This window comes from Schistocerca gregaria, chromosome 2, assembly GCF_023897955.1.
Source record: "Schistocerca gregaria isolate iqSchGreg1 chromosome 2, iqSchGreg1.2, whole genome shotgun sequence".
In the NCBI taxonomy this organism is placed as follows: Eukaryota; Metazoa; Arthropoda; class Insecta; order Orthoptera; family Acrididae; genus Schistocerca; species Schistocerca gregaria.
The window spans coordinates 1,047,293,243-1,047,321,153 of record NC_064921.1 but is presented as its reverse complement, the minus strand read 5'-3'; the positions used below and the strand labels follow the sequence as shown (position 1 = coordinate 1,047,321,153).

At 39.7% G+C, this 27,911-nt stretch overlaps 1 protein-coding gene across 1 annotated transcript in view; it reads left to right on the top strand.

The window, feature by feature from the left end:
• LOC126336101 (uncharacterized) overlaps positions 1–27,911 on the top strand; it is a 101,958-nt gene that overhangs the window by 5,249 nt on the left and 68,798 nt on the right. Inside the window, exon 2 of the mRNA XM_049999581.1 lies at positions 4,215–4,436. Coding sequence (XP_049855538.1) covers positions 4,215–4,436 — 222 coding nt within the window. The remainder of the gene's footprint in view (positions 1–4,214; positions 4,437–27,911) is intronic.

The window sequence follows — 27,911 nt, the reverse complement described above, 5'->3', positions numbered from 1 at the left end:
AAGCAGGTCAATGTGCCAGTATTACATGGCCGTGCACAGTTTGGTAGCTCGTCCCCGACTCATAGATCGTCCCCGACTGGTGGCTCGCCCCCGACTGACTCTTGTTCCACCTTTTCTACATGGGCCAACCACAATTTGCGCGCGCTACACAGTTCCGTTCCCAAGGGGAACCTCAACAACTTTTACATACAGAAGAACTGAGAACCCTAAGGGCGGATCAGCAGTTTACATAACAGTAACCAAATACATTAAATAAAAGAGAACATTTGCACATATTAACATTTCTACCAAAAATTATTCACACAAAAATTACAATTATATACAGTAAGTTTTGTTCCCTCCAAATGGGACAAAGAATTTAATTGACCGATACACTACACCGCATAGAATCATATCATGACATCGGAGTTCTTACAAAGAAAGGAGTAAACAATTTTATATTATTGATTCAAACAAACACATTTACAGAAGCTCAATGATGTAACATTAAATAAAACAAAAGCAAAATAAATCCGTACAGCATTAGAGCTATGGTGTTACAGATTCTCCTCTTTGCACAAACTGTGGACTGTTAGCAACTGAAGAACATGGTTTAGTGTGTGGCGCAGCGAGGGACGTCTGGATGCTGACGCGTCGAGTACTGGCCTTCCTTCGGCGCACTAACTACACAGAAATCACATCGCATGTCCTCTTTCTACCTGACAAGACCTTTTTTTCCCAAACAAAAGACGTATGCGGTCAATTAGAACGCTGGACATGCGACGAAATATTTGTATTCGTACGGTATTAAGTCCGTGATGGATTATTGGATATATTTACAAGAACAACACGAGCTCATACGGAGTCATACGAAATACAGGACTTACTTTTCCAATTTTTAGGCAGTGTTTTTCACAATCCGCCCGACAGCTGGCGTGTCCCAGAACTGAGAAGACTCCTGCAGCAGAACGACTAGAGACAGTAGTGTGCAGTTCAATTAAATTGGCACATGGCACACTGAGAAGGAAGCTGGCCCCTACCTGTTGGTGTCAGTTATGACTGGATTATGTTCACGTGAAAGAAAAAAAACGATGGTAAACACCGAAACCGCCTCAGATGATGGTTCTTCGAATGGTCGACGCAGGAGAAATACATGCCGCCCACATTGGCAGAGATGGTCAAGATTGTATGGCTTGCTGCCAGGTTTATGATGCGACACCGCGTGCTGCAGGGATTGTGATGCAGATGATAACTTCATTTTCACTCCCGCCTGTGACTATGATTGTCACTTACTTCATTCATGTCACAAAAAAAGAAAAAAAAAGAGGGCGGCCTTTACGTTGATTTTATATTTTATGGTTTCCAAATTGCTTTTGCTGTCTCGATACTTTCCCCTGGGGCAGCACAATTGTACTAATAAAGATTGTTTGTTTACCCTGCCTTCCTGTTACCAAAAAAAAAGTGGTCGCGTTGTTGGACCATAAAGCGAAGGAACCACGTTTTTATTTTTATTTTACTTTTTCTTTAAAAAAAAAAACGCGCTAACGCGTTGCTAAATAAAAAAAAAGTGGTCCGCGTGACGTTAAAAAGAAAGATAGATAGAGCGTCTGCCATGTAAGCAGGAGATCCCAGGTTCGACTCCCGGTCGGGGCACACATTTTTATCTGTCCCCATTCACGTATGTCAACGCCTGTAAACAGCTAAGGGTGTTCATTTCATTGTAATAAAAATAAAGGTGTTTGTGAATCCACACTACATCACACACAGTCACGTACGGCGAGTGAATTCCCTCACCTATGTTACCTCGACGACTGACGTTATGAAGGGAATCCAGCCACAAAGTTAAATCATAAAATAAAATCTGCCAAATCCTGAAATCGAGTGCCCCAGTGGACATTTTACGTGAAATTCGTTGAAATTTGATATTTTATGTTTTCTGTTACACAATGTACTTCGGACTTCCCTGAACATTTTGGTATATAATACATTAATGTCAGACATTTGTGAGACCTGCAAATAATATTTTGAAAGTTGACGGGTGACTGTCAAATTCCGCAGCTATGCATATACTGCCCCAGTTGAGCAGTCATATCTTGGAAACAACACAATCTAGAAGGCTGTGAATTGCTTTGTTCTGTGCCTACTGCTACGTCTCAGAAGTTGGCATTACCCAATAAACAAATGCGTCCTTTGTTTCTGACACTAATTTTTGTTGCAAGTAGTGTGATTGTCGGCTGTTTTTTAGTGAGGTACCTTCAGTTGCTTTCTACACGTAAATAAAATGACTGAGTGTAAAAGCAACTTCAAGAAATGCAAATTTGTGGGTAACAGATATTAGACTTGCATTTTCTTGTGAAGTACTTGAAAACACCTTCACCTAACCGTTGGTGTAGATGCAGGCAAGCTGAATTTGGTGGGACCCTGCATGAATTTACACATAAACATTCTCTTCCTTTGGCCGTAATAGAGGCAATCAAACCAATTTACAGAGATTTGGCAAATCGTAAACTACTAAAGAAGTGAGAACTTGTAACATTGCAGCTCGTCAGCATTCGTGAACAATTTAATTGTTATAAAGAATCCGCCTCGATTGCAATTAGAAACTGGATGTTGACCTAGATTTCCGGGCGGATAACGACGCCTTCTTCGTAACATACCTCTACCTGCGAGCCCGCGGCCCACCGAACGTTGGCTGGGGTGAGGAAGCACGCTTCTGACGTTTGAGCTAAGTACAGCTATTGACATCGTACACACGTACCGTTTATTTTACATTTTATTCGAGTCTTTTGCGCTTTTGAACGTTCTTTGTTAATGTTGGACCATGCTTCTTTGGGCAGTTTTTAGTTTTAGTGTGTTCCGAAGTAGACGTGGTTATCCGCGCTGAAACCTAGATCAACATCCGGTTTCTATTTGCAGTCGAGGCGGATTCTTTATAATAATTACTAAAGAAGTGTTTACTTGGGAAGATCCAGAATGTGAATGAATCCTTCAATAACGCTGTGTGGTACCGTGTGCCTAAAAATGTATTTGTTAGCCTTATGACTCTAAAGTTTGCAGTGTCCGATGCAGCAATAACTTTTAATGGTGAGAACTATGAAAGAAGTGAGGTTCTGGAGAAGTTACGGGTAAGATTTGGACAGAACACAGCTAAAGGACTGCGGGAACTGGATGAGCTTCGTGTACGTGAAGCAGAGTTAGCTGCTCAGCAAATGACAAAAGAAGCAAGAAAGAAATGGAAGAGGCAAGGACTGGGCTGTTGTGACACTGAAGAAGACACAGACTATGGGTCGGGGCAATTCTATGCATAAAAGGCGCAGAAATGAAAGTCTGTATAAGAATGTGGAATAAAAAAGTTTTAAAGCACTGATGGTAGAGACAGGAAATTTACACAGCATGCCAAGTGTGAGAATCAACACAGATGGAACTAGAAGAATTCAAATATCCTGAGTTGTTTTGTTTTTGTGTTCATTTATTTACAAAATTCTGTCAAAATATTGAGTGTTCGAATAAAAGGGTAACATGTCCCACAGTATAAGTTTAGTAATAATTCTAACTCAGTATATCTAGAGGCAAAGGACTTGGATACACCGGTTCCCGTGAGATCACCGAAGTTAAGCGCTATCGGGCGTGGTCGGCACTTGGATGGGTGACCATCCAGGCCGCCATGCCCTGTTGCCAGTTTTCGGGGTGCACTCGGCCTCGTGATGCCAATTGAGGAGCTACTCGACGGAATAGTAGCGGCTCCGTTCAAGAAAACCATCATAAAGACCGGGAGAGCGGTGTGCTGACCCCACGCCCCTCCTATCCGTATCCGCCACTGAGGATGACACGGCGGTCGTATGGTCCCGGTAGACCACTCGTGTCCTGAGGACGGAGTGCAGTGTATATAGAAAGGTGCATTAAATAATTATGGAAAACTATAAGTTGGTGTCTTAAAAAGTTTCCAATACAATGGGCCACAAAATTCGATAACTTAACATTGGCGACATAGGACATACTATGTACACATAACATACGGGAGAAACGCAAGGAAAAAAACTAAGAAAGTTTGACAGTTTGGTAAATTTTGTGGACGTGAATAATTCCTGCGTTCAAGTGAGCTGTTGTTCCCGCTGGTTTGTTTGTCGTTTGTTAGGACGCTTATCTGGTCCTGGTGACAGTAGATAGTTGCTACAACGTTGACTCAGGAGTGCGTCAGCAGTGCAGACAACAGGCGGCTCTGAACGGGCCGGCAGTCTACAGACGACCAGCCATGGCAGCGGGACGTGGATCTCCCTCCTGCTGCTCCCTCTGACTACCAGCAGGAGGGTACAAGTGGCTGCCACAAAGAACTGGGCGCGGAGCTCCTCATCACAAGCCCAATGGATGCCAGAGACTACTACCTCTCTCTGGCAAACGCCCTCGAACTGACCTACAGCAAAATCCAATTTTTCTATTCGCAGTTGCAGAGTATGAAGGTATGTTCGTATATCAACTATGAATTAACATCTGAAAGAAATATTGGAGCAATGAAACTGATCCGTTGGCAGTCTGTATATTAAATTACTTCACATCGTATCAATTCAGCGTATGGTTCACCGGTCATCAGTTCAGATACGAATAGATTTAAGCTGATTATAGTTGCTGCATCGGTCGTGAATTGGCCGCGTTAGAAATTATAGTTATTTTCCCATCCAGTTAATTGCCTCTGTGCCACTGAAAAAGAATACCTGGTTGCAGTACGCCCTTCACACTTATGTTCGTACCATCTTTATTGTCCGTTTCGTGTGGTGTTTTTAAATTATTTGACGGGATGGAACTGCGTGTAGTTACGCACAGTACAGGTCGTCCTTACCGCACCCACAATTCGTGCTGTCGTAAATATCACGCAGTATAGTTACAATTTGTGCACTCAAAAGTCATGGGAAGAACATCCTAGGTTGTATTGAAATCAACGCACCTCCACTGCGACATATGGGAAAATCGGATAGTATCGGACAGGTAAGATCTTGTTCGAAATTATTATGTTTTCGAGAAAGCTGTATTGGAACACTCTACGCAGTAAACAGTTCTGTAATACAGATACAATTATAAAACTAAACGTGAGAAGAAAATACGTTAGATGATAAAGTAAGCTTTGTTTTACAATGAAAACGTTACAATAAAGTAAGTATAAGTTACATCTCGTCAGTACTAAGTTTCCAGGCTAGGACAAAGTTGACTCCAATAAACAAAAATCCCTAATCAAGTTATTATGTTACAAATAATGAATTATAAGCTGATCTGTAAGAAATTTTGCGTTTTGCTATAAAAACTTCAATAGACTGTTTTAAATCTATAGCCCGTACGTGAAACCAAATATTTCAGGAGACCCACTGAAAATGCCTTGTAACTAAGGCAAAACGCGTCTGGATGCACAAGTTAAATAAACAAAACGTAACGCGCAGCACGCAAAAGATGTTGTCCCTTTGAACTACTGTAACTGACATACAGCTGTTGCGAAAATGTCCACCACAAAAAGCATGTTATTAAGATAAATAGACCACAATCAAGAGATTAGGTTAAACTTTAGTGAAAAAATCCTCACACGTGAAGACTGTGCAGCCCTGTAGGGGCACAATTCACACGTGCTTAACCCTCATAAATATGAGGCTGTATTCAGGCTTCTGCAAAAGTTTACTGATCGTACATTAGCGTTTCCTGTTTATCACTGAATGTTTTCGGAAAAAAATGTTGTTTTTTAAGACAAATTCTGATTGTTATTCCAACGGTTATTACTTGAACTAAAGCACTGTCACACCCTATGATATAGGGAACAATATCAGATGTAATCACAGACACAATAACAATGTAATATTGCTGAGTGGCAAAGAAAACACTTCACTCCAAAGCGAAGTTCGTACAATGAAGAACTCACTGGAAATAACTTGTTGCCACCCGGAAGCGCACTGTTTTGATTCAGAATTGTGTGACTTGGCTTGCTCCGTTCTTCTATTGCTCACACTGCAGCGATACGTTTGGTGTTGCTAATAGCCGACTAGTGCTGAAGTCTGGAAACAAATGTTGTCCGATACAATCCACTGACTTTCCCTTATATGTGAACCAAATGACCTTCCACGAAACACGACTCGAAAATAAAGAAGCAACATGCACCTGGCAACCAGTTTATTTCATATACTCGGAGAGATGAAATTTATACTTTAAGAAGATGCCAGTATGTGCAGTTGAGTTCTGAGGGCCTGAATTTCATTGTAGAACTGTGAAATTGTAGGACAACTAAAATGAAAATATAACCATGTGATCCAGGGTATATTCGCAACGAAACTGTGGGCGACTGTTTTAACAAGTAAAAGCTGAGGATAAAATCTGTTGCCTTGCAGAGGCGTGCTGGGATTGTTCGTCGGTCAGGTGTGATCGGAAAGAAAGATGACTTGATAGCCGTCTTTAAGTGATCAATAAGAATATAGCGGGACCAACAAACATTAAACAGGAAAACTAAAGTCATCTTTAATGCCATTGGCGTTCCACGTTTCATGGTGGAGGCAGGTGGAATTGATTTAAAAAAAAAAAACTTCAACACGTTTTTATAAATTTTTTACATACAGTGGTTGGTAAGTAATTACTGTTAAACACTTTAACTTGTTACACGTCTGCTTTATAAATTTTATAAAGTAATTGCCCAACTTTAGAAATCTCCATTACTGTGGAACCGGAGGGTGATTACAAATTTTCACTACTACCAAAGATACATGAGAGAGCGTTGGGTATGACTACCCCAGCTCTAAAATCATTACTCTAAAACCATAAAATTCCAACATGACATATTGCTTTGCTACAATATCATCATATCTTTGACTAAAAGTACGTGCAGAGTGCTTGTGTGACAAATAGGAATTTATGCATTTGTGTCAATATATTTCGTGAACATAGTAGTTCTGTACTGAATGTTTATGAAACAAAGATTGTTTGATTGTGTATCCCGGTAATGTTCACATTAAGTTACGAAGATGTCTGCAGTATGTTGCGTTAGAGACCTGCACGCTTAAACAGTTTTCATGGAAAAATAGTTACACCAAGAAAAACTTTTGGATTTGCGTCCTTATAAGGAATCGACGAAATCTTTCCCCAGAAGCGTTATACGTAAGCAACCTTCATGTATTCGAGATTAAAAAAGATCCGTGAATATCTTGAGACGGAATCTCAATTAATGTTACAATAAGAAGTACCCTCTGCTGCACACTTCATAGTGATCCATAATATGTAGATTTAGAGCCACATCCATCAGTGTCTATAGGCCCTCGGGTATTAATACCTCTGCGTGAAGAAAATTCTTGTTCTCTCCTTATCTTGATAGTGGAAGAAATGGTTTCAACCCTCGCTGCACTAATTTTCTGCGTTAAAATTTTTTGTGAACCTTAAGTCCCTCACAGTTCTATTTTTCGATAGAAATGAAAGTAGACAAGACGCTGAATGTTTGTTCTGATTCATTTAGGAGACTCTTTGATTCTTACCTGTCTCTATATTAACCCCGCCTTCAACAGCCGTCGCCAGTAATCTTACAGGAAAGATAGAACGAGACATACATTTTTATTTATGCATAAAAGTATTCCATTTATATTTTTATTACAGAATGTCACAAACTGTCTCTTCGCTGCTTAAATATGACATTAGTAAAATATGCTCCCTTTTGGCGTTTATAGCAGGTGTTGACAGATGTGAAAATTACCGAACTATCAGTTTAATAAGACACAGCTGCAAAATACTAACACGAATTCTTTACAGACGAATGGAAAAACTAGTAGAAGCCGATCTCTGGGAAGATCAGTTTGGATTCCGTAGAAATACTGGAACACGTGAGGCAATACTGACCTTACGACTTATCTTAGAAGAAAGATTAAGGAAAGGCAAACCTACGTTTCTAGCATTTGTAGACTTAGAGAAAGCTTTTCACAATGTTGACTGGATTACTCTCTTTCAAATTCTAAAGGTGGCAGGGGTAAAATACAGGGAGCGAAAAGCTATTTACAATTTGTACAGAAACCAGATGGCAGTTATAAGAGTCGAGGAGCATGAAAGGGAAGCAGTGGTTGGGAAGGGAGTGAGACAGGGTTGTAGCCTCTCCCCTATGTTATTCAGTTTGTATACTAAGCAAGCAGTAAAGGAAACAAAATAAAAATTTGGAGTAGGTATTAAAATACAAGGAGAAGAAATAAAAACTTTGAGGTTCGCCGATGACATTATAATTCTGTCAGAGTCAGCAAAGGACTTGGAAGAGCAGTTGAATGGAATGGATAGCGTCTTGAAAGGAGGATATAAGATGAACATCAACAAAAGCAAAACGAGGATAATGGAATGTAGTCGAATTAAGTCGTGTGATGCTGAGGGAATTAGATTAGGAAATGAGACACATAAAGTAGTAAAGGAGTTTTGCTATTTGGGGAGCAAAATAACGCATGATGGTCGAAGTAGAGAGGGTATAAAATGTAGACTGGCGATGGCAAGGAAAGCGTTTCTGAAGAAGAGAAATTTGTTAACATCGAGTATTAATTTAAGTGTCAGGAATTCGTTTCTGAAAGTATTTGTATGGAGTGTAGCCATGTATGGAAGTGAAACATGGACGATAAATAGTTGGACAAGAAGAGAATAGAAGCTTTCGAAATGTGGTGCTACAGAGGAATGCTGAAGAATAGATGGGTAGATCACATAACTAATGAGGAGGTGCTGAATAGAATTGGGGAGAAGAGAAGTTTGTGGAACCAGAAGAAGCGATCGGTTAGTAGGACATGTTCTGAGGCATCAAGGGATCACCAATTTAGTATTGGAGGGCAGCGTGGAGGGTAAAAATCGTAGAGGGAGACCAAGAGATGAATACACTAAGCAGATTCAAAAGGATGTAGGTTGCAGTAGCTACTGGGAGGTGAAGAGGGTTACACAGGATAAAGTAGCATGCAGAGTTGCATCAAACCAGTCTCAGGACTGAAGACTGCAACAACAACAACATCTTAATAGCCTTTTTATTGAAACGCCGGGATGCTCGGTGCAGCGAGTCTCGAGGAATGGCAGTGATTCCGTTAAAATGTCTCCTGCAGTGGCCATGATTTCGTCTTCAATTACACTTCTTTGATAACCACACACTTTGCTTTTAAGATCTCAGACAGCAAGATATCGCAGAGATGAAGATAAGTGAATCCCGTATGCTATGATGCTATGGAATGTCACCTTTATGGGAAATAATGAGCCTTCCAAACAAATAGGGAACGGTTTCCATCGATTGTTGAGCATTATGAGATATACATTGTTTCATCTGTGTCTCTCAAGGCTAGGCGGATGTGGACTTCCTCTGACAATCCGCTTTCTTTTTCTTTTTTTGCCTTTGTTGTTCATTTTAACAACTACCGCTGAACTGCCTACACGACACATGGTTTCGTAGATTGAATCGCCGCACAATCTGTGAGCTATAGGGGTGAAACTGCAGGACGTGCAGTGTTCCTTGTACGCTTCGTCGCCCAGTCTCTAGCGCAGATGTATGTTGTCGAACGGTCACAGTAGACCTGAAGTTCAGTGGGCGGTTAACTGACAGATAAGGCTCGAGACTGAACATACTACCACAACACCTCCTCTTAAAACAGCGAAAATTATGCAGGATGAATCACCTACTACTTGCACAGCAAATATTGCGGAAATGGAAACTGTTATTGATTTTCGGTTTTCACAGAATGAGTTGACAGTCACGGGCTCATATTGTTTGGCAACCAACGGATTACAATAAAGCGTATTTTCGTGAAAACATACAGCTTTTTAAATGGAACTGTGCCTATTGACTTAAATAAACGGAAGTAGGGTAAATTAGAATGTCACTGATATCGGATTTAGGATTCTAGTGCTTGTCATGTACTAGACACCGTATTTTGAAAAGTTTCCACACCGACATTTGTTTATACTATTCAACTAGCGCAGTTGCTAGGTACTGCGTTTTTATGTTTGCTTGCAGTGTGATTGTGTGTTCCTTGAGTGAAGTACGACTTGCTAGTCAGGTAGTGACTGGACGACGGGCTTAACCAATGCAGAAAATGCGGATTTGCTTATAGTGTATTTGGAGTGTAGCAAGAATGTAGTTCATTCTTGTACGGTACATGCGTCAAGATATCCCAATAGAAGTCAACCATCTAGACAATTATTTTTCAACCTCTTCATTAATTTACTTGAACGTGGTAGTAACACATAGACAACGTTGCACAACAAAACAAGTGATGACAGAAGAGAGCTAAATCAATGTTTTTGCTGCTGTCGCAGTACATTCGCACGTCGGCTCCCTCGCACTCTCACGAAGAAGTAGCGTAATCAGGCCACTGTCGTACGGTTTCTCCATCGACACAGGTTCTATCTCTATCACAGCTTCCTCCATCAACAGCTGCTAGGAAACGATTGTGGGAATCACGTTAACTTCTACAGGGCGGTCCATTGATCGTTACCGCGCCAAATACCTCACGAAATAAGCATCAAACGAAAAAACTACAAAGAACGAAACTTGTCTAGTTTGAAGAGGGAAACCAGATGGCGCTATATTTGGCCCGCTACATGGCGCTGCCATAGGTCAAATGAATATCAAATCCTTTTTTTTTTTTTAAATACGAACCCCCATTTTTATTACATGTTTGTGTAGTACGTAAAGAAATATGAATGTTTTAGATGGATCATTTTTTTCGCTTTGTGGTAGATGGGGCCGTAATAATCACAAACATATGGCTCACAATTTTAGACGAACAGTTGGTAACAGGTAGGTTTTTTAAATTAAAATACAGAACATAGGTACGTTTAAACATTTTATTTCGGTTGATCCGATGTGACACATGTACCTTAGTGAACTTATCATTTCTGACAACGCATGCTGTTACAGAGTGATTAACTGTAAATATCACATTAATGCAATAAATGCTCAAAATGATGTCCGTCAACCTCAATGCATTTGGCACTACGTGTAACGACATTCCTCTCAACAGCGAGTAGTTCGCCTTCCGTAATGTTCGCACATGTATTGACAATGCGCTGACGCCATATTGTCAGGCGTTGTCGGTGGATCACGATAGCAAATATCCTTCAACTTTCCCCACAGAAAGAAATCCGGGGACGTGAGATCCGGCGAACGTGCGGGCCATGGTATGGTGCTTCGAAGACCGATCCACCTGTCATGAAATATGCTATACTGTACCGCTTCAACCGCACGCGAGCTATGTGCGTAACATCCATCGCCGTTCTGTCATGTAGTGAAACATCTTGTAGTAACATCGGTAGAACAATACAATGCACCACTTGGATTGCTATCGATAAAATGGGGGCCCATTATCCTTCCTCCCATACATTAACTGGCCAAGGTAGCTGATGTTTCACCTATCGCAGCCATCGTGGAATTTCCTTTCTCAAATAGTGCATATTATGCCGGTTTACGTTCCCGCTGGTGGTGAATGACGCTTCGTCGCTAAATAGAACGCGTGCATAACTCTGTCATCGTCCCGTAATTTCTCTTGTGCGCAGTGGCAGAACTGTACAAGATGTTCAAAATCCTCGCCCGCTGTGCAATTCCTGGTGCATAGAAAAATTGTAAGGGTGCAATCGATGTTGATTTACCATTCACAAGACCAACGTTTTTGAGATTCCCGATTCTAGCGCAATTTGTCTGCTATTGATCTGTGGATTAGCTGCGACAGCAGCTAAAACAGGTACTTGGGCATCATCATTTGTCTCAGGTCGTGGCTGACGTTTCACATGTGGCTGAACACTTCCTGTTTCCTTAAATAACGTAACTTCCTGGCGAAGGGTCCGGATGTTGTCTAGGATACAGAGCAGCATACACAGCATACGCCCGTTGGGCATTTTGATCACAGTAGCCATACACCAGCACAATATCGACCTTTTCCGCAATTGGTAAACGGTCCATTTTAACACGGGTAATGTATCACGAAGCACATACCGTACGCACTGGCGGAATGTTACGTGTTACCAGGTACTTATACGTTTGTGACCGTTACAGCACCATCTATCACAAAGCGAAAGAAGTGGTCCGACCAACACATTCATATTTTCTTACGTACTACACGAAATGTAATAGAAAATGGAGGTTCCTATTTTAAAAATCGCAGTTGATATCCGTTTGACCTATGGCAGCGCCATCTAGCGGGCCAACCATAGCGCCATCTGTTTTCCCCCTTCAAGCTAGACGAGTTTCGTTCTTTATAGTTTTTTCGTCTGATCCTTATTTCCTGAGATATTTGGCCCGGTCATTATCAATGGACCACCCTGTATGCGTGGGCATTCAGACAAAGTAATCGAGATATATCATATACGTGGTATAGTGATGAAGCCACGTTTACTAGTCGTGCAAGCTAACATCCCAAAGATGTTCGAGCTTACATGCGGTTCCTCTTCGTCGAAATGTCTTGGCTCAAACTCGTCTAAAGGTTGAACCGCACGTGTCGCATTACACTCCCTAAAGTAGACACTTTTGACCCTTTGGTTAAATTGTGTGACTTATGGCAAGTTTGCGAAATACAACGTTAACGTAACATATAATAACAGTAATAATAATATCTGGAGCTAAATTAACGAACCATAAATGATGTAGGCCACACAGCTGCGGCTTGCTTTGAATAATGTTTATTCATAACGCAAACTAACAGCGGAAAGTGGTCGTATTTAGAGCTACTGTTACACAGCAGCGCTTATCCATTTGATATAGTTATATCATTCACAATCTCACCGCGACATACAAGTTCGATACTCCACCTCGTTAACTATGCGAAAAGTTAGAGTTCACACCAGGCGCGCGGCTGCTCACCGCTCAGAAAGTCCCGCGATACTACACAACTCCAAATTTTATAAGTCGTTTCATTTCATGGCTACCGAAAAGCCGCACGCCCGCTTTCGCGTGTACACCAGCGCTGTGTCTACACCAGAACTGTCAGCTTTCGCGTCTGGATCTGCGCTTCCTATGCTTGTCCCCGGCTGCGTTTCCCGCGCATCGAAATCCTCACTCAACTGACAAGTGCAGCTCCCTTTCCTGAAGCCGTCCATCTGATTGGCTACAGCTTATTCTACATTATTTTACATTTCAACATATGTAAATAATCAAAGGTTGACCACTTTCACGTTCTAAATACAGTAACAATAATATATATTACATAAGAAACGTAAAATACTATTACATAAAACCAATACAATATATTTCTTAGCTTTGAATGGCATGGCCAGTAGCCTTGCACCAATGTGATTTCTGATAAATAAATGTAGAACAAAAGTAACTGTTATGCACTAAACTTTACATGAAATATTATATTACCTGATGATTCAATAAGGTGTTATGCTATCATCGTTCATGTGTTCTGTGTGGAGGAAATGATGATCTGACGCTTAACTGAAAATACGGATAATTAAAATTTACTATATCCCTTAAACAAATAAAGTTACTGAGTTGATATCTACAACATTTGTCATTTTAATGATGTGCTTCTATATGAAATTCCGATCGTGAAGATCTACCAAAGAGTGAAGATTTTAGCATTCAGGTCTTTGTTACCAAACTTGTTAGTATTACTTTAACAATAAATACAAAACTATTATGGATATGATCAACATTCAAAATTTATTGGGATCACCATGAAAATTTATGGAGGATGTCAGATTAAAATTTTGTGCCTCAATTCCCTGCATTACTACAGAATTAAATAGTTTTCGTAAATATTTCCCTTTATGGCAGATTTTCGGTCCGCCATATTTAACACTGCTACGTCTCCTCGGAAACATACGGATTCCACTGGGCTTCCCTATCACGGACGTTCTCGTCTGTCTCACTCACACACTGGAGTGCTTAGGCCTCAATAGACAATACAAGCCTTTGGTTTTCCGCATCTTGTGGTGAAACTGTGACCTTTGTAGCATTCGGTCGTGGACGACAGGGCTCGTTTCACAACTCCTGAAGGCTGACTCTTTCGGCCATATACTTAAATGAGGGTGAAAAGCTCATTAACTCATAATCGTGATCAGGTGAACAGTCGAAACATGCACTATCGTTCTGTTGACAATCTCTGTTGGCTTCGTCATGTGGAACATGAGCGTCCATATCTTGTAAACGAGTGCTGTGAGATAGCGAACCATCAGGTCATATGCGCGTGTTTCACAGAGGGAACACCAAATGCACACAAGTATCTCAGCCTCGTAACGAACCATCCTCCACGGATGCTAGAAGACGTTTCCAAGCAGACTAGGAGGAATGCGTGGTACCAACATGATGGATGTTCAGCCCATAGTGGACCAAATACTACAGAATGTCTTCAAAATTGTTTCCAGATCGTTGGATTGGAAGCAGGGGACCTTTACCTTGACCAGCCCCCTCCCGGCTTTGACCCCTGTAGACTTTTTTCTGTAGGGAAGCTGTCTGCAGGGTTCAAATGGCTCTGAGCACTATGCGACTTAACATCTGAGGTCATCTGTCCCCTAGAACTTAGAACTACGTAAACCTAACTCACCTAAGGACGTCACACAACACCCAGTCATCTGTCTGCAGGGACATACCAGCTACACCCAGTGATAAGAAACGACGTAATATTGCAGTGCATCTCCGCTGAAATGCTGGCACTTGTATAGCAGTCGTTGCCCAGCAGACTGGAAGCATGTATTGCCATAGCAGGTGGTCTTTTTGACCTAAACCTGCGATGGTCAGTTGTCTTGTTACTGATCAGAATCCACATAACTAGTGAATGCATTTATGTTATTCTTTAGTGTGTCCTACTACAAGTGTTGTATAAGTGAGGGTGTGGGAACTTCTCAAAATACGGTATCTCGTAAACTACTCGTACTGTAGTTTTGCAATAACTACTCTGTAACGGTCAATAGACACTGTTCCATTGAAAAAGTGTATATTTGCAAACAAATACTCTTTCTAAGTATTATTATAGTCCGTTGATCGGTTAAAAACACGAGCCGCTGACTACCAATCCATTACGTGTGAAACGTCCCCTTAGAAAAATTGTGCAAGACTGTGCTTAAACTGAAACACAATATGTTTGGCGCAACGCAATCTGACTTCCAAAAATCCCTACGAAAGAATGGCCCTGACTAACATTAACCTATACGTTTCACAAATCACTTACTTCACAAAAATCTTCGTTACTCAAGCTACTGCAATACAGCGAGCGCCACTACTGCCAGCTAAATAAAATATTCAAACTACTGAAGGCACAATGACGAGTATTACAACAATGCCACCCAGCCACAGACTGCACACAGCACAGCCAGTGATTTTCATACAGAGCGCTACGTGGCGTTACCAATAAGAAAATCGAAACAGCCTACTTACATAGCCCCCATGCTCCCCACAAAAAATTTTACAAATTGTTTTGGGCAGTGGCCAATAATGATTTGATAAAATTTTTCATAATTAGAATAACAAAGATATCAAATGCACACACTTATTGATACAATGTTGGTCAAAAGCTAAAATTTTCTCACAGTCCATATAGACAGTCCTGATCATTCATCACAGAAAAATAGCAGTGTTTTTCTCAAAGACTGGGCAGTAAAAGAAAATACACTCGGAAGTAGTGGATTTCCATGCAGTATTGAAGTAGTGTTGTCCTTCCAATGGAAAGACAGTGCTGACTCTTGATATGCAGACAGGTAATGGGCCACAACAGAGCAAACCCACAGCAGAGTCAGTCGAAGTTTTGGTAGGTAGGTCAACACAGAGTAGACCCATTGTAGTCCTGGTACAGATAACGGTATTGGTAGGCCACCAGAGGTGCAGACCCACTGCATTCCTTGTAGAAATAATAGTATTGGTGAGTCATCAAAGGTGTAGACCCATTGTAGTTCTTGTAGAGACGGCCAGCAGCCAACTGTTGCGACTGTGCAGGTGCACAATCACCATCGAAGAGTCTTGCGGAGAATATAGCAAGTCCATCAACCACCACTTGTGCACGCACAAAGTTTTTGGAATTGTCCTTAGAACCAGCAATGCTGTTATCCAGTCCCTTGCTGAATTATTAACACACGTGCAAACACTATCAGTCCCTACTTCTCACATATTGTCCATATACTATGACCAACAGAATGTGTGCAGTGAAATGTAACTTACAAGTTACTTAATTTGATGAACTGGTGTCAATTACAAGTTTATAACATAAGAATACAATAACAAAGGTACAAAATATATCATTAAAGAACATAATAGTACAGATAACATTTGCAGTAATACAGGCTTTACAAAAGAATAGAAATAAACATGTACATCCGTATTACAAAAATTATGACATAACTACGTACATAAAGATCGGAATAACTTTTGAAACATCAACTTCACACATGAGCATTAGAACAAAACAGAATAATTAATGTCTAAACATCTTTATGAAGTAAATAACATGTTGTTAATGCAAATTATTTTTGGGGATAACAGTATTCCTCATCATAGTGAATGTACCTTCAGATTAGAAGAGAAAAAATTCTATGAAACAGTACACAGAGACAGGAAGAAAACAAATACACAAGGGTACACAAACACATAGTGGGATAACACAAAAGGAAAGGACAGGATTTGTTTTCAGCGTAACATTTCGTACTGCAGTTCAACCCAAAACTTCATTCTGTAGATCTTTCGTCATATCTCAACATTTGTTTCCCCCAGAAATATCCTATCCAAGCATGCTTTCTCTATTTTGCTCACATCCTCTTTCAAAAATAGTTTTTCCCCACTGTACACTACTTTTTTTGGCCAAATCATTTTCTTATAGCTTCTCAATGCATTTCTTCCAATTCATTGTAGTTAGTTTCTTATATAGTCTACCCGCTCTTAAGGTAACTTAAACCTACAGAGCTCAGATGCTAAACTAAGGGACGACGCAATGCAGCAGCACAAAACATGTAATACAAACAACAATGAAAAAAAATGCAAGTAAGCAAAGCAACCAGCAATAAATGTAATAACTTATACCTAAACATGATAAACCCACAAGCAGAAATAATGGTACACTAAAGATAACAACGCAGATAAGGGAATGTATATTCACATCTTAATGCCTATATAATTAAAATGGTGCACCACAAAAAAACTTATTCTATGAAATAAATTACCAAGAGCTTGAAAAGAAAATTATGTACGCAGTTACTGTGAAGGGGGAATGTCTTTTTGTGCTCCCTCATTTCTTGGAAGTATATCACATTATTATTATATACTGGATCTGTAGACAGAAAATATTTATATTAGTACATCTATAAAATTTTATTTTAACCAATGCTGCAGTGCAGCTACAAACTAGATATTAAACAAAATAGGCAAAGCAAGGCATGAAACGTCATTCGATAGCCATAAGGCATTTTATAATGCAGTAAACAATCTTCCAACTAGCAAGACAATAGACATGAAACGTTTCTCATCATTTCATTTCAGCAAATATCATAAATTAAGAACTCTACAGTGTAATCATGTTTTCAAGTTTGAGAATTTCGTATTTGTGATGCTTTCTACAAAGGAATGAATGTCAGTAGCGAGGATAATGGCCTCTTTTTTTTCACCTAATGGCTTTCTTTTGTCAGACGACTACCTCTCAGCTGGGTGCCCAAAACGCATTACGTCAAGGTCACTTACCTTTCTTACTGAAATATTTACGAGAGTAGTTTCCACTACAGTGACAGTCTCATACAAAAATATTTCACAGGTCAAGAATTTGCGTTACAAATCTGTAGAAACAAAATCCTGTAAATATAACAGAGTCCAAAAAATTTTCGACAGCATTGTAATACGTTCACACATGTACACGCATTTCATAATTCTTAAAGTGCGATTCTTGGTTTCCAACATCCTTTTCCACATATCAGAGTACCTTACTACTACTCATTATTCCTTACTTTATTAAACGTATGCATATTTGTAGACACTTCTTCAATATTTCATCATAATAAATATGTAACATAATCAAATAACTCATATAGCATCAGCTTGTTGATCATAAACATACCGCAACAGCGTAATACACATCGTCATCATCACATCATAAAACCTCAGTCAAATCTCAAAATCGTCGTAGCTTCCTCCAATAATTTCAAAACCTAAAAAAAATTCTCTGCTCATGTCAAAAGTGTCATCTGCCTCAAACGTACTTTAACAATCATGATCTCATACCAAATATGTCATTCAAAGCTCTCATAGCATCACAATGGTTCCAAAAAAAAAATGAACATTTCACCAAGTACAGACAAAATACAATTTCATAAGTCTGAAGTCATCTTAACGTAATTATATCCTCAGGTGCTACAGATTACAGCAATGGAATGAAATGTATCATGGAAAACCTTGATATCATTGTACTTCAAATATCTTTAAAAATAAATGTTTAAGTACAAAATTAATCACTCAAATACGTGTACGGTAGCGCTAAACTGTGCGTCTTGTTGTAAGATAATCTCTGTGGAAGTGTCGTAGTTATCGTCCTCCGTAAGCCAAGTTCTGCTGAAGTCAATGTACTTACCTCGTAATATACGAAGTGAATTGCTATGCATATAGATATCGTAGTTATTACGTACCTTACCATGATCAAGAAAGAACTATAATGTAACGTATTGTTGTGCTAGGGAAAAGGCTGTCTCATTGTAGCTATACCACAAAAGTTACTACTAAAACATGGTGTACCTTTCAGAATAATACATAAAAACTGTGCAGATATAAAACAGATACACCGCAAACGCAACATTACAAATTGTCACTCATTAGTAGCGTCGTGATAAAATCGTGTAGCTGTCACATAAACTAACCACTGTGTCATCTGGTATCACACTGAAAGTACTTTGAATCCATAATGTATTTTCAAGTAAACCAAAATGTTGCATTAAAATCTCATTAGTAGTACTGGTAAATGCTCTAAGTACATGGGCCTTATAGTCGTTATGTAATCGTGCAACTAACAAGCAAGAATGTACACACACAATAACACTGTGTCGGCTGTTCACAATAACAAAGCATTCGTAATTTCTGTTTAAATAAGTTCTCTTGGTTCTTGACTGGATATTTAACTTCAAACATTGTTGCATGTTAACAGATTCTAAGTCTGACAGAGCATACTAGTAATGTAAAGTGAAATGTTTTATGGCAAAGACAAAGTTAAAAAGCAGATTATCTTTCAATAAACGGTTTTACATGTGAAATGTGGTGTAAAACTTTAAACTTCCTAGTACGCAGAGTTTCAACTTCAACGCAGTTATCATGTGTTAAACGTCTGTAAAGAATACTGGAATTTTTCTCAAGATTAGCGCCTATGTTATTTTTCGCTGAGCCAGCCGGCGCATTTGGCTGCCTGCGGTGTGAGTCATTGTCTATCTCTTTGTTCGCGCGCGTCGTTATTGCGATTTGGAGGTCTAACTTCTACGAATTCACCTTGTCGAGAAGGCCCTGCTCTGTTTGAATCCCGCCAGTTCTGACGAAATTAACGTCTGTCGTTATGTCGGTAGTTCCTGTAGTTTCTTTCTTGTCGATTAAGTGGTGGACAATTTCTCCCTGAATTATCACTGCACGGTGGACCGTTGCGTCTGACATTATTCTGTCTCCCGTGTAATAATAGTTCTGGTTGCCATATTGTCTGTTTCTATGATTGTCTCTGTCATATTCATTACTACGGAAATGCGATCTTTCTCTGTAATTATTATTCTTCCAACGGTTGCCATATGGGTGGTGTCTGTTTTGGTCACTATTTGTGTTGTAAGAATAGATTTGTCGTGTCTAGTTATTATTTCTTTCGTCGCGGAATTGCGACGGATATGACCTGTAATTGTTGTGCCTCTGTTTTCGCGTTCCGCGATTGTCAGTGTCAATTTCTAATTCTTGTAAGAGTACCTGAAAAGCTTCCATGTCGTCTTTACAACGGCCTGCCAAAATAGTATGCCGTAAATGTTCAGGCAATTTGATTAAGCAAATGCGGATGAGTTCTGACAGGCTGTATGGGTTTAAAAGATACTGATTCTTATATAACATGTCTTCAAAATATTTCACAAGACTTGAAAATTCAGATTGTTCGAAATGTTTCATCATTATGATGCCATGTTTTACTCGGTCTTGTGTGGCTTGAGACCAATATGCTGAGAGGAAGGCATGGTAAAATTCTCATTCACTGTGGCAATCGTGAATAACCGATCACATTCTTACAGCTGGTTCATTCTCTAAGTAGCCACACGTAAATTCTAATCTGTGCTCTAATGACCAGTTGGGGGGGGGGGGGGGGGGGACAATGAGAGAATTGATGAAGCCACGCTTGTGGATGAATGTCGTTGCCAGAATTTTTAAATGTTTTGAATTTACGTGTAGTAATGAACAGCTTATAGTCAAAATCATCATGTCGGCGAGTCGCATGTCGGTCATTGTTACGTCGTTTCGGCGGTTCCATCTCAAAATTCGGTGTACTTTGCCAATTTCTTTCATAATTTCCGAAGTGCCCTGTGTTATTATTTTGTGGCAGTTCCGTATTTTTATGTCCCTCTTCCCGTATTGGTGCGCAAGTGCCCTCTGAAATACGTAATTCTTGTATTACCTGTGTCAGCTGATGTTGTACTTCCAGGATTTCTCTTTGGTGTTGCGTATTAATTTGATTCCGATTTTGTTTGAATTTCCTAATTTGTTCGAACTCTTCTGTGTCATTAAAGACTAACGGTTTTGTGTCATTCAGATTATCATCTACCTTCGTAGATAAGTTATTTAGCTGATCCAAAAGTTCAACTACTTTCTCTGATAATGAACTAATGTCCTCCATGTGTGTTTCTGAACAATTTTTCAGAGTATCTACTGTGTCCTTTAAGTTTTCTTGAGTTTTTGCAAGTTGCGTAACCGAATCAGTAGATGCAACTGAGTCAATTTTAGCTTGCAAGGTCTCATGATTTTCATTAACAATAGTTTGCAGTTCTTTTATGGCTGCTTCGTGATTCTGTAATGCATTTTCATGCAGCGAAAAAATAGGTTGGAAATGCTCACAAATTTGTGTTTTTACGTCATTACAGACTTTTTGACATTTCGATTCGATTTTATGTAATTCAGTAGTTAAATCTTCACGTGTTTGTTCGAGCGTATGTTCCACTGAGTCTAACTTTTGAAGATTTTGTTCCATTGCGTCTAACTTTTGCTGTGTTTGTCTCTGATTTTGTTCCATTGTGTCTAACTTTTGAAGCTTTTGCTGTGTTTGTCTCTAATTTTGTTCCATTGTGTCTAACTTTTGAAGATTTTGTTCCATTGTGTCTAACTTCTGAAGATTTTGTTCCATTGTGTCTAACTGTTGCTGTGTTTGCTTCTGATTTTGTTTCATTTGTTGCATTAATTGCAATAACAGTGCACTGGTGTCTGAAACATGTTCCTCAGTGCTTTTCCGCAGTGAAGTTGCACTGGCAACATTCGCATTTTGACAAGAAGAAAATGTGTCTTGACTTATTTTAGAAAACGGTGAGGACCCAAAACCTGAATCTGCAGTATTTACAAGATTGTGTCCTGTCATTCCCGATTCCTGAGGCGAGCTGCTGCCGACCGATCTTTCGATAATGCTTCCCTGTTCACTACCTGTTTCACTGTCTACACCATTATTTGACGCCCGCTCCATTTCCCTAAGCATAGTTACAAAATTACTATTTAGAATGTCTGTTAATTTATTACACAGTGGTGCTGGTAAACTACGCTCGCTGTCACTATTATTTCTCAGTTTAATGTGGAGCCTCGTGTTACGTTTTTCACACGCCATTATTGTCACAATATTTCACACGATAACACAGAAAACAACAATTTGAAGAGCAAAAATAAGAGAACACATTAACATAGCACTGAAAATAGTATCTAGTTAATTGCAAGCACAGCTGCGAAATACTTCGTGCAAAACTACATGCATGCCACAACTATTTTACTGTACAACAATGAAAGACTGCATCTACAAAGGAAATTCTCTCTATGATTACGCGCTAGCAATAAACAAAAGCTACACTAATTACACAAACTACAAGAAAAATATCAGAAGATTCCAGTGAGGTATCCTCGGCTAAGGGTCGACATATGAAATGTCCCCTTAAAACAATTATACAAGACTGTGCTTGAACTGAAACACAGTATTTTTGGCGCAACGCAATCTGACTTTCAGTAATCCCTACAAGAGAATGGCCTGACTAACATTTACCTATACGTTTCACAAATCACTTACCTCACAAAAATCTTCGTTACTCAAGCTACTGCAATACAGCGAGCGTCGCTACTGCCAGCTATAAAAAGATTCAAACTACTGAAGGCACTAACTACTGATGGGCATGGTTAGCAAATGAAAGATTTTAATACAGAACAAACAATGTATTTATCTTAATAGTCATATATATATATAGCAGTTCATGACATGCAGTCTTACAAATTTCAAAACTCCGCCATCTCTCTCCCCGCGTCCACCACTGCTGGCGGCTCACCTCCAACTGCGCAACGCTACCCGCTGTTAACATCCAGCTGCCCAACGCTACAATGGCGAGTATTACAACACTGCCACCCAGCCACAGACTGCACACAGCACAGCCAGTGATTTTCATACAGAGCGCTATGTGGCGTTACCAATAAGGAAACCTAAACAGCCTACTTACACGTGAATTGCACAATATTTACTGTGCAAGTTTCAGGTGGCTCACTCTATATATGGGCACTAAGACAGTATTGTAGTGCGGTCGAATATTCAGCTGAGACAAAGGGTAGGCAGACGACGTGCGTAAAATGCACTGCGAGTGGGATCGGAGTGGCCACCTGGCTACCTATCGCCCAGGGAAAGATCGAACAACCCCCCAGCCCCTCAGCAAAACTAATGGCATTTTTTTTTTGCCTAATCCTCATCGGTGCTTATGCTGTTTACAAATTTAACGAGATCAATGCGACTTGATAATGATGTAACACACTTTAATAATGTTCTTTGTTCAACATTTAGTGCAAAGTCGGATTACATTCAGCAGTGGCCATGTCTTATGTTTCATTGCTGATAAACACAAAGCTATACCAATCAAAACAAAGAAGGAACACAGCATTCTCATAACAGAACATTTTTATGCACACGACTATAAATTTTTATTATCCTACAGCTATTTTCACCACTTTGTCATCCAACAGATTCAAGAAAATATTACTGTCGGAAGTAGGTGGCCCATAATAAGGATTTTAGGAGCTTTGCAGTTGTATACCCGCCAGGGTAGCCGAGCGCGCTAACGCGCTGCTTCCTAGACTCGGGTGTGCGAGCCGGCCCCGGATCGAATCCTCCCGGCGGATTACCGACGCTGGCTGTGTTACCTGAAGTCCCAATAATCGCAACATAACCCGAAATTTATCGTGATATAAACAAAAAAAATTCAATTCAAGCTTCCTTGATGGTGCAAAATTCATCTAAAAAGGCAGCTACTAGTTTCATCAATGTCTATTGTCACAATAAAAGTGTAATTAAACGTTTGTAGAAAATATTTAACTAACATATTTCGTATTGTTTACTAGTAGATAGACGTGATCTAGGCCCAAATTTTCCGAGTTATAAACGTTTAAAACCTGAACGAACACAGTTGATAACTTAAATTCTCTAAAATCAAAGTAAATACTAATTTATTCTTCTGTCATTGTATCTCTAAATCAGTACAAAATAACAACGATGGCACATAAGACCTTTGTGTCGTACTTGGTTTACATACAGCCAGTATCGTGTCCATGGCAAATTTGAAACATTCTTTAAACTTAATTATTGTGTCGAAACTGACCATGACGGAGAAATGTGGAAGCTGTTATAGGGTATAGAGGGATCTGTTGCCAATCTTGCAGGAAATACTTTCATGGGAAAGGGGGGGGGGGGGTATTCTGTGAGGAGAACGTTATGAGAACAGAAGAGGCTCTCTCCTGAGAATGGAGGGTGTGCAGTAGGAATGTTTTGATTTGGGAACAGAAAAGGAAAATCTGTGCACTTCAGGGACTGATAAGGATCAAGGGAGATAGGGGGGGGGGGGGGGGGGTTGTGAACGGGCGGCTGGTAGGAGGATAGCAAGAAAGACAACGCAATTTGACAGTTTTATCATCAACACCAGAAACAGGTATCTACCACTAGCAGACTTAAGTGGAGAAGATCCTCAGGTAGAACTAGGAGCAAGAAATGTTCAGCACACTTCAACCGAGGCCAAGAAGCCTAGGAATGTGAAAAGTGTTAGGAAGAAGAAAGTGCTGGTGCAAGGTACTAGCCATGGGGGAGGTGTAGGCCCTAAGTTACAAGAAAGTTTAGGGGCAGCATACCAGGCCACCAGTATCTTCAAGCCAAATGCAGAGCTTAGTCTTAGAGGACTTAGGGACTTTATGTAAGGACCATGTAGTGATAGTTGGTTGGGCGGGAAAAAGTTTGGACATGGATGGGGCATATGACATAGGTGGCGACGTGGACAAGATAGCTTCCCTGACTTACGGCACCAACGTACACTTTGCTGAGCTGTTCCGGCGTCATTATCGACCACACCTTGAGGGTGCTGTGAGGGGAATCAATGTGCGGTTAGGGATGGCTCTGAGGCCAACTAACAGCGCTCACGTTGCTCTGGCGACCGTCGGGACTATCAACAGATGAGGTTTCACTAGGCATGGCATACACCTAAACAGGACTGGGAAGGGAAGATTGGTACAGCTAATTCATGAAAGTATAGGGGATGGATCTCGGGCCACAAATACCTGTTGTCACTGGTAGGAAAAGTAAATCTTTTTTAGGATAAATTCAGACAACAGGTTCCCCTGACTAAAGAGTATCTCCAGCAGTTTAAAAATACACTCAGAAGACAGATTTTCACGCTCCAAATATCATACATAACAGACATCACAAAGAAAAGCAAACAACTGGAAAGAGTTACATGGGTCATTTCACTGACTTAACAATCTTCCATCACAATATGCAGTCAATGAAAAATAGGATACAACTATTAGAAGTTGAGCTCAAATCTTTGAACTGCACAGTAGTTTGTGTTACTGAGCACTAGTGTAGAGACAAAGAAATCCGACATGTTGTGTTATCATTGTATGGAATGTCAAACTCTTACTGCAGAACTGCTTCAAGGGATGGAGGATCATGCATTTATATCAGAAAAGGAACACAGTTCAAATCAAGACATGAGCTCTGTACAGTATGTGACGACAAACACTTTGAAATGTCAGCTATTGAATTAACAAGGCCTGATATCACCAAGAAATTAATGATTTTGTATGTGTATAGATCTCCCAGTGGTGGTGTGGACAATTTTTTCAATAAATTAACAGAAGTTCTAGGTAAAGTCTCAAGTATAAAGGTCAACATAATTCTGTGTGGGGACATTAAATCAACACTAACATCATAAATGAATCCAGTAGCACCCTCATAAATATCCTTCAAAGTTTTGGCATGTCTCTATTGGTCAGTAGTTACTACAATGACTGCATGTGACCACAAATATGGAAAGGGAAACATGTGATCTAGCTTTAAAACCTTTTGGACTATCAGACCATATCTGTCAAATAACAACAGTAAAATCAGATATCGAATCATTCCTTAAACTACAAGCCTACTTACGACATCTGTCAGAAATCACAATAAAAGAACTACCAACACAAAGCTGGAATGAAGTGTATGAGGAAACAAAAGTGAATAGCAAATTCTCTAAAATCTCCACATTGTTTAAATTGAACTTTGAAAAGCTATTTGCAAAAGTAAGCATGTATGTATCAAAATCTCAGAATAACAGACGGATAACAGCAAGGTATCACGAAGTCCTCCCAAACACTTAAATACCTCAGTTCCATGAAAAGGAGTCGCAATGATCCTGAATTCTTAAATTTCTATCATAGATACAAAAAGATCCATAGAAAGGTGCTGATTCCTACGAAAAAGTCATTTAATGACGAAATAATATATAATGCAGAGTATAAAAGCAAAGCAGGATGTTACAAGAAAGGTAATGGGAAGAGGCAAACAAACGCAGAATAACATACTGCTGTGGGAGGGGAATAAGGTAACAAATGATTCAAAACACTAAGCGAACTATATAAATGAGCGTTTCTCAAGAATTGTAGAGAATTTACAGCAAAAATGGCACAAAACAAATCTAACACCTGTAAATAATGGCTGGTTGTTGTGTGCTGTCCTTAGGTTAGTTAGGTTTAAGTAGTTCTAAGTTCTAGAGGACTGATGACCATAGATGTTAAGTCCCATAGTGCTCACAGCCATTTGAACCATTTTTGTAAATAATGCTGCACTAAATATGAAACGTCCCCTTAGAACAATTTATACACGACTGTGCTTAAACTGACACACAATATTTTTAGCGCAACGCAATCTGACTTTCAATAATCCCTACAAAAGAATGGCCCTGACTAACATTAACCTATATCTTTCACAAATCACTTACCTCACAAAAAAATCTTCGTTACTCGAACTACTGCAATACAGCGAGCACCACTACTGCCAGCTAAATAAAAGATTCTAACTACGGAAGGCACTAACTACTGATAGGTATAGTTAGCAAATGAAAGATTTTAATAGAGAACAAACAGTGTATTTACCTTAATAGTCGAAATATATATGATAGTTCATGACATCCAGTCTTACAAATTACAAAACTCCGCCATCTGTCTCCCCACGTCCACCACTGCTGGCGGCTCACCTCCAACTGCGCAACGCTACGCGCTGTTAGCATCCAGCTGCCGCTGCCCAACACTACAATGGCGAGTATTACAACAATGCCAACCAGCCACAGACTGCGCACGGCACAGCCAGTGATTTTTATACAGAGCGCTACGTGGCGGCGGCGTTACCAATAAAAAAACCTAAACAGCCTACTTACATAGCCCCCATGCTCCCCACAAAAAATTTTTTACAAATTGTTTTGGGCAGTGGCCAATAATAATTTGATAAAATTTTTCGTAATTACAATAACAAAGATATCAAATGCACGCTAAAATTCTCTCACAGTCCATAAAGACTGTCCTGATCGTTCATCATAGTAAAATTGCAGTGTTTTTTCAAAGTCTGAGCAATAAAGGAAATTGCACTTGGAAGTAGTGGATTTCTAAGCAGTCTTGAAGAAGTAGTGTTGTCCTTCCAACGAAAGACAGTGCTGACTCTTGACATGCAGACAAGTAATGGGCCACAGCAGAGTCAGTCGACGTTGAAGACTATCGGTAGGTAGGTCGTCATAGAGTAGTCCTGGTAGAGATTACGGTATTGGTGGGCCACCAGAGGTGCAGACTCACTGCAGTCCTTGTAGAAATAATGGTATTGGTGAGTCATCAAAGGTGTAGACTAACTGTAGTCCTTGTAGAGATGGCTAGCAGCCAACTGTTGCGACTGTGCAGGTGCACAATCACCATCGAAGTGTCTTGCGGATAATATAGCAAGTCCATAGCCACCACTTGTGCACTCACAAAAATTGTTTTTGAAATGTCCTTAGAACCAGCAATGCTGTTATCCAGTCCCTTACAGAATTATTAACACACGTGCAAACACTATCAGTCCCTACTTCTCACATATTGTCCATATACTATGACCAACAGAAACGTGTGCAGTGAAATGTAATTTACAAGTTACTTGATTTGATGAACTGGTGTCAATTACAATTTTATAACATAAGAATACAATAATAAAGGTACAAAATATATCATTGAAGAACATAATAGTACAGATAACATTTGCAGTAATACAGTCTTTACAAAAGAATGGAAATAACATATACATCAGTGTTACAGGAATTGTGACAGGAGCACATACATAAAAATCAGAATAAATTTCGAAACATCAACTTCACACATGAGAATTAAAACAGAACAGATAAAGAATGTCTTAAGATCTTTACAAAGTAAATAACATATTATCAGAAAAATTCTACAACGTAACTCTCATCAGATACACACATAAAGACAGGAAGAACACAAATATCCAAGG